This window comes from Alosa alosa, chromosome 11 (assembly GCF_017589495.1).
Source record: "Alosa alosa isolate M-15738 ecotype Scorff River chromosome 11, AALO_Geno_1.1, whole genome shotgun sequence".
In the NCBI taxonomy this organism is placed as follows: Eukaryota; Metazoa; Chordata; class Actinopteri; order Clupeiformes; family Clupeidae; genus Alosa; species Alosa alosa.
The window spans coordinates 25,510,655-25,519,397 of NC_063199.1; the positions used below are offsets into that span (position 1 = coordinate 25,510,655).

General features: G+C 43.2%; 1 protein-coding gene across 1 annotated transcript in view; it reads left to right on the forward strand.

Moving 5' to 3' along the window:
• tmtc2b (transmembrane O-mannosyltransferase targeting cadherins 2b) overlaps window positions 1–4,409 on the forward strand; it is a 131,457-nt gene extending 127,048 nt beyond the window's left edge. Inside the window, exon 12 of the mRNA XM_048257001.1 lies at window positions 696–4,409. Within this exon, the coding sequence (XP_048112958.1) occupies window positions 696–875 (180 nt within the window). The 3' untranslated portion in view covers window positions 876–4,409. The remainder of the gene's footprint in view (window positions 1–695) is intronic.
• The last annotated feature ends 4,334 nt before the right edge of the window (window positions 4,410–8,743 follow it).

The window sequence follows — 8,743 nt, forward strand, 5'->3', positions numbered from 1 at the left end:
TGACCATGATTTATTCATCAATTTAATCCTCCTTATGAGACGGCGGACAGCCTATCGGACACACTATGCACATTTGGAAATGATCAGTCCGACCACATCACTCTTGCAGTGCTTGACACTGGGAAAATAAGAGACTGGGTGTCATGAAGTCCGAACGCCAAGAGGAATAACAGTCCTCGGGCGGCGGAATTTATGAGACGACCCAAACAACCACTGAAGCGGCGCGGTCTGCGGCTACGACAGTCAACGTCAAGGCTCAGGACTGCGTAGGGTCCCCTGATGAGCCGCAGCATGGGCTTCACCAAGCATGGGAGGTGTGTGTGTGAGTGTGTGTGAGAAAAATCTAACCCATTCCCCAGGCAGTCAGACACAGAGAGTGTGAGACATTATGGCGTGGATTTATGGTTTGATGTCATGCATAAGAAATGTGCCTGTGTTTGCAAGAGGGAAGAAAGTGTGAAATTCTGAACATGTGATGGACAGAGAGTTTGCGTAAGGGTTAGGTGGGGGTGGGGGGTATGAATGCTCTATTGCACGTTTTTTTTTCCTTCTAGCTGTCTGGCCAGTCAAGGCCAGAGGCTCGTTTGTGATGGCCTTTGTCTGCACTCTTCTAGCCCAAGTGAACTTTGTTAGCTAACTCTCTCTCTCTCTCTCTCTCTCTCCCTCTCTCTCTTTCTGTGTTTTTCCTCTGTCAGTACCCTGCTGCTCTGATGAACCTCGGTGCCATCCTGCACCTGAACGGCAAGCTGCAGGAAGCCGAGGCCAACTACCTGCGTGCCCTGGAGCTGAAACCTGACGACTCCATCACCCAGTCCAACCTCCGCAAGCTGTGGAACATCATGGAGAAGCAGGGCCTAAGGACCATGGCACCATGACACACTCTCTCACACATACATACACACACACACACACACTCACACACACACACACACACACACACAGAAACAGACAAAAAGACTTACACACACACACACACACAAACACACAGAAACAGACAGAAAGACTCACACACACGTGGAGACAAACTCTCACCCAGACAGCCAGTCCCTCTCCGGTGCAAGCCCTCTCTGTGGACTAAGAAAGGACACAAGGGCTCAGACATGGACTGGACTGCTCAGCCTCCCGGCCATCTCGATTGCTGCAGACACTGGGTTGTGGAGAAGGGCAAGATGTGTGAAGAGTTTGATTGCTTGTTTGTTTTTATTTGTGTTTTAGTTCTTGAAGTTCACACAGCTAGGTGGGCTAGCTCTTTTCCCCACTCAGCTGAGCAGAGCACCTGACTTGACCTGGGCTGTTGGTCCATACTTGAAAACTCCTGTTAAATTAAGACTTTGATGACTGATTGATTCGTTGGGGCAGTGTTGCCCTGGGGGATAGTGCAAGATGATTGTGGCAAAAAAGGAAATTTAAACTACAGTACCCATAAGGCCTTCCTCAGAGCAAGGATTGTTGCCAAGTAAAGGTTTTTTTCAAAGGCTCTTGGCGGAAGCTAGTCTACGCCAGTTTCTCTGCACGTTGTAGGAACATCACTAGTTCACTGTTGTTTTCCTTGTTTGCTATGATATGGGGAAACTATGAGGAGAGACAGTTTTCTATGGTAGCCTATTCATATAATCTAATACCAAATATCACATAACTGCACACCCCATGTTTGTGAAGTATGGTGAAGCATGGTGTGTGTGTGTGTGTGTGTGTGTGTGTGTGTGTGTATGTGCCACTCTTGTAAATTTTGGTCTTAAAAGGCAAAGGTGACCAGAGGGCAGTTGATTAGATCATTGGTCCAGGCCAGGTCGGACTAATACACATCTTCTCTAGACCAGATCTGGTTCCAGACTGAGCTGTAATCTGGTACCTCGTGGAAACTGGGCATTCTGTTAAAGGTCCAGTTTGCCTGGGGACTTGGGTGTCCAGGTTGTGGATCAAGGTTACAATCCCTCTCGTATCAAACAATATATACAAGTTAAGCACTTGAAAGTCTACCATTACCTTCAATTAAGGTTTTTAGAGTGAAAATAACCCATTGTGTTTCCCATGGCCTGAGTACATCTCATATTCACAATTCCAATCTCACTGAAGGAAAGTGTTATTCTACTCCGATACTCTGAAGTTCAAAATGGCCTCCAAGACGGCTTCACCTCTGACATCTTAAATGTTCTCTTGACTTTGCCATTTAAGCCTTGGCTAAGTGCACACTCAGAAACAGAAACTCTTTTCTGACATTTTCTGATCAAACGTTAAAAAGGACTCAAGTATTCAGGCGATTATCTAACTCTGAGGACAAAGGACACAGGACTGAGGCCTAGTTGTACTTTGCCTTACATTGAAGGTGGTGAACTGAAGTGTTAGCAAAGAATCTGAGAGTTCTATATTATTTATTTTCTCACATACCACTTGTGTCTGTACTTCTTCGAGGTAGCTTACACAAAGGTGTAGCAGCGCCCACTGAAAGGGCTTCCACCTAATGTTGACTGTTGGTCAGTGGAATTTGAAGGAAAATGATGGCATGACGTAGCAACGGTACTTTTGTTTTTGTGGTTCAGCAGTTGTGATCTGAAGAACCAGAGCGATCCTGTGTTTGGATTGTGTCCAGTGCTTTACCATGAGGAATCATTGATTAACAGTAGTTTCACATAGTTGTTAACATTGATAAATCATGATTGACCACGTTTCACATTTCTAACAGTTTGCTAATACTGAGCTTAAAAGGTATTGTTAACATAATGGTACTTTATACAGTATATAACATAATGGTATAATGTGTTGATTAACAGAACCCAGCTATGCGCTTTAGCTAGCATTTTAAATATGGATCATAATCTGTTAATACAAAAGATTGATTTATTCAAGGTAAACATAAACTTTACCTCTGATTCCTCACTCTTAATGTTAATTAAGATATCCTCAAGGTAAAACATGTTTCAGTTCTTTCAGTTCTTTAACAGTTGAGGAATAAGAATTCTGATTGGCCATGTTTGCCTCTATTGAATATGCTTCTATGGTGTGTTCATCACTGCACCAGAATTTTTGAAGGGACTGTCTATATGTACAATTTGTTTATTTGTGTAATTCCTTATGGAGTGTATAGATGAAACATAATATATAAAAGGCTACATTATCTTGCATTAAGATTTAAAAGTACAAGCCCTGAGAGGTTAAATCACAAAGTTTTTTTTTTCTGAATTATATTGAAGTAATTGTATTTAATCGTCGTGTTTCTTTTTTCCTTTATTTTCTTTTCATAATTTCAGTGCTCATTTCTGCCAACTAGTGTCTGTATGTGTTAACATTTTATTCTGTCAATGCTAATATCCATCAAACAAACTGAGAGCAAATTGCTAAAGAAGAAGCTACAAATGTCTGTTTGTGAAGGTCTTTCAAGTTCCTTTAATATTTGTCTTTTTTTGTTTCCATGGAAAACGATCCAGCTGGGACTGTATTGTATTTCACAGGAAATCGTTCAGCAGACTTCACAAGGAGCCACAGAACTACACAAGTGATTCAGATTGTTTGCTTGATAGACTCTTCAAGTTAAGCTTTCAAGGCATTTATCTCTTCTCTGTTTGTTTATTGGTTTGTGTGCACACTTGTCTGGTTGTCTACACAGAGAATGATTGGGGAAAATATTTCCGTGTGTGTGCGTGCGTGCGTGTGCGTTTGTCTTCATGAAGGGAGATGAGGGGTAGTATCACTATTCACTAACACTAAAAGTCTGAAGTAAACTAAGGAACTGAGTATTGTTTTGTTGACACCGTTATCGCAAACAGTGTAACATACTCTAACTGTATACCCTTTTCTCTCATTCTTTGTGTGGGCACAGTACTTGTAATCACAAACTAGTTTTATCTCCCCATTGATGCATCCACACTGTGTGTGTGTGTGTGTGTGTGTGTGTGTGTGTGTGTACGTTAGTGTGCGCATGTATCTGTCTGCCTTTTATCCATGCATTGTTAGTTGTTAAAGCTTTTGAAAGGGAAGTCAAGTTTTGTTGTCTTGGTGAAAATGATTCAAAACAAACAAAAAATCCCCCCCTCCTTCATCACATTCTCTCTGTTCCTCTCTTCTCTCTCTCTCTCTCTCTCTCTCTCTCTCTCTCTCTCTCCGTCTCTCTCTGGTGTTTGAGAAGTGGAGGAAGTCAGACCTTTCATTTTGTGTCTCTACTCAGGGATTCCAAGCAGATGGGTGGGAGTGTATGTGTGAGTGTGTGTGCTCACTGAGCACTGAGAGAGTTTACTAAATTAAGAAAAAAAAAAGTTTTATTTTTTGAGAAGTTGTTGTATTTGTATAAATTATCAAGATTTGTAGCCTTTTGGGGGTTTTGTAATATCAAGAAAAACAAACAAAAAAAAACCTGTGCCAGAGTAGAGTTTCCCAGTGTTGCTTTTTTTCATAATAAAGTAATGGTGTCCTGCTATGGTGTCCTGACTTGAATGGAGTGACTTACAAAGCGGGTGAACCGGTTTCAACAGGGACCTTTAATTGCAGTTTATTCACACATATTTGCAATGAAACTGCACATAGGCTTATTGTTCTCTAAATTGGACGAGGGAAGTTCTGGCCTTCTAAATTACAAGCCTCCACTTACCACTGGGGAGAATTGTTCAGCGTTTCTCCTGCCGAATCCTTTTTTTCCCCTGACTCTGACCCAGCCTGTGGGTGCTTCTGGTTTCTTCAGGAGCGCTTTTTTGTTTTTAAAACCGACTATTTCAAGATCATCTGTTTGTCATGTTTATATTTAAACAGCAATTGCAACTTTCATTGTGACATACCACTAGTTTTTTTCTTTTCTCCTTTTTTTGTTTTTTTACTCAAACATCAAATTTTGAAGGAGAGTAGAATTCTTCTCTCTGATTCTTCAGATGTCGCCAGGCTGATATCAGTGTCGTAAAAATCAACTTGCGTGGAGAGGGGCCTTTTTTTTTACGGGATGTTGAAATCTCTCCTGCAAATTTGTTAAAAAGTGTCATAAAAGGATCTCAAATTGATATCTTGTGCTTTTGCTGTGCGGCCCCCAGAAAAGAAGAAAAAAAAATATGTAAATACTCCCAGATGGAGACAAAGAGACATGGCGTCCACATCTGGCAACACACACACACACACACACACACAGTCGTTGACAGGCGGCAGCCTCCACCCAGCGGCTCGGCCGACCCGTGGCGTGATGTCTTGCATGTGCTCGGCAGCCGTGTCACATGGAGCGCGAGGCAACGCGTGAGAGTTTGGACGCATGTTCCTCCACGGGCCGCCTCCCTCACTCATGTCCGAGTGCCAGACTGGCGGTCACGTGACTCAGCCTGTCAGTCAGAGCACAGCACATATGGGCCCCGCTGCAGTGGCCAGCTCCCTCACACACACACACAACACACACACTTCCACACACGACTCCTGTCATTCCTCTTCTGCTGTTCTCAATTTCTGGAGTTCAACCATGTTAAGTTTTGTATCAAATATTAATGTTATTCATACCTATATATTTATTCATGCTGCACTGATCCACTCCCACGTGGAACTCCATTCGGACCACTTTGTTGTCATTTCTAACCAATGTTGCTAGTTATTCCAGTTGTGCTCCACGATCAGCTGAAGACGGACTGATTTCCAGAGGAAGTTGGGGGTCTCCGACTGATGAGCTGCGGCTTCCCTCCTGTAGCTGCTCCCCTCAGAAACATTAATTCACGCATGGTAATCCTATGCAAGGCTGCCAAACAAAAGCTATGATCTTGTCCCCCCAAATGGAAGTTCCAGACTCTATGCATTTACATGCAACATTTCCAGATGATGAGGAGATTATATTTACCCATAGACCTTTCAGCACCGTCACTGTTTATGCTGCTCCACATACCAAACCTTTCATTCAGACAGAATTAATGATTTGGGCCCAGCAGCAGGCTGCCTATTGGGTTTCAAAGGAGGCAGTGCTTCTGTCGTTGTTTGGTGGTTGGTTTTTAGAGTGGTGTCGGTGAAGGAAGTTTCATTGGTTGCTAGATGCAAGTGGTTTACGTTGGCCGTGAGAAAGCGAGTGAATTTAATATGTTATTTAAATTAGAGGCTATTTCCCCAAACAGAAACATACATAGTGTTATGACGAGGTGAATTTTAAAAGGTTTCAATCTGTTCACCTTTTGTATAATTTATCAATTAGCTTTTGTCTACAGACTACATAATTACCACATTGACCAATGTAAATTATACATGGAGTCTTTAATCCAGTAATTAAATGTGCATATGGCAAATTACATCACTGAGACATGCCAGTGGTCTTTATTGTATCTGTCAGAGTTGGTGTACTATTTGAAAGAATTGCTAAATAAATGTAAAATAAAAGGATGTGAGGTCAAAATTAAAATAATAGCATAAATACAAGTATAGAATAAAAAAATTTATAGAATAAAAATCTCCTTATGCATTCCACAAGCTCACTGTCTGCGTCTCCTGTTCATTCACCCCACCCAGACTGCCACAAATCACCATCTAATGACCTCCAGTCAGGCAGTGATTAATCAGACTCCACTGGGAGTCATTTACAAAAAAACGCCATGAATGTTTCATGATACTGAACATGCATTAATGCAGTCTGTCACAAGCATTTCATCTGCAGAGAGATGGAAAGAGAGAGAGAGAGAGCAGAGCTGTAGAAATGACCACAGCGTCATCGGCCTCACAGCGCCACGGGCCAGGAAGGAGTGAACATTTTTCCATTACCGAAGATCACATCACATGCGATTTGATTTCCTGCTTCTCTATCAATAAATGCACATTTTTATCAGGGCATTAAGCGCAGACTCTCAGACTCCCTTATGTCCAGCTCGGAGGAAATAAAGAACATCTGCCTCGCATTTCCACAGCCCTCCCCGGCAGGTTACGTTATTGCCTCGTGCATTCGGAGGAGGCGGGATTGCAGAAAGAGAAAGAGAGAGAGAGAGAGAGAGGCTTACTGCTTCCTTATGAGGGCCTTTTTCTTATTATGTTGTTATATGGCAAATCTGCCAGCTGTTATCAAACAAATATGGGGAAGAATGCGCCGGCGACCTATCGGGGCTTTGATCTCTGCATCTTGGGCCCCGTGCCCCAGGGGCCGAGCAAGCGAACACTGAGCGTCTTCAGAGGGGACGGGTGTGTGACGCATGCACAAGGCTAGCACACTCCGGACCCCAGTGCTGTGTGTTATTGTTCGGCAGTAGGGGCCTTTTTTTTTAGGGGGAGAGATTACACGCGAGTGCGTCTGACCTTGAACATGGGGGCATCGGAGGCCCTCTGCCAAGCCACGGCTTCCTCCGAACAAAGCGCCGGTCTCGCCGAAGAGGAAATTTGATTTCTGCTCCAGTGCTGTCGAGTCGAGCTGGACAGGTAGCGAAGCTGGACCTGGCTGGGATGGGCTTGGCTATGGTCTCTGTGGTCTCGATGTGAACCTCATAAAGGCCTCACTCTGTGCCAATCATTCATGTGTAGCCAGGTGAGAAAAGACTGACCTATGTTTATGACTGGACCGTTATGTTTAAGGAGCAAAGGTCCGAATCTCAGTGGAGTTCCTCAATGTTTTATAGTTCCGTTACGAGTTTACTTCAGAATGGTTCTGGTTGTGATATGGCCCAAATCCATTCTAGACATGAGCTCCATTTTCTGTCTATCCACACGGGCATCCCTGCCTGGTAAGCACTTATCTCGCTAATGCTGACAAAGTGTCATCATAAATACACAGCTTCAGAACACTTAGAGATGACTTGGCATTTCTATTGTGTTGCTGTGAACACAAGAGCTCACACATGGGTTTGTGTAAATAATATCAAGAGTGTCCAAATCTGCGGCGCATTAGAGAGTCTTCACGCCTTTACAGACAACCATATGTATTATCATTTTACAGCCAGCCAGCCTCTCCACCCTAAAGAGAGATAAATCACTATGTATCTGAGACTTTACATCCACACAGAGCCACACAGCAGACACAGGCTAAGACGTGTCCATAACTCTTACACTGCCAGACAATGCGCAACGTTATATAGCATACAGCACAACGCGTCCTGAGGGATAGGGTCTCATGTACAGTATGGTGGGAGGACTGTGAAGGTGTGTTGCGAAATCACCCATAATCCCTCTGCAATCCCACAGTGCACAGCTGCTTAGACAGGAAGACAACAAGTGATCAGTATTACAGTGTTTAAAAACTTATATCAACGTGCTGGAGGGATTTAATACCCCTTTTTATATTGAGTTTATATGAGTGTCAGCCCTGAAACACTGAGTGCATAGTGCCGGTTGATTTTCATTTTGGCGCCCATGTTGACGGGTTAGTGCATACCTGAGATCCCCATGTTGACAGGTTAGAGCAGAGGTGGGCAAACTGCGGCCCGCGGGCACTTCATTTAGTTATCAGGCTGCTCGCTATTTTTTTTTCCTGCGATAGAGACGACGTTGGTTAGCTTTACTGCAAACTGTTTTTCACTCTCCTTAGATAACGTTTACAATGTCAATGTCAAAACATCATGTTAAATAGAGATAACATCATGTTAAACTAAGTTAACTCTTAGTTATCTCCTTTGCAGCAGATCAAACGTGAACATTATGCAATCCATTTAATTGGGAACGCGTCTGCACTCACGAGAGGGAGAGAGAGCCGCAGGTTCCAACTGGCTTGTGATTGTTGATAATTGATATCTCCTTCTTATAAGACAGTTTTAAAAGGAAATCATGAAGGCAACAGTAGTTCCCACTACTGACCATTTAAAAATTGTGAGGGCCCAGCCGTAGG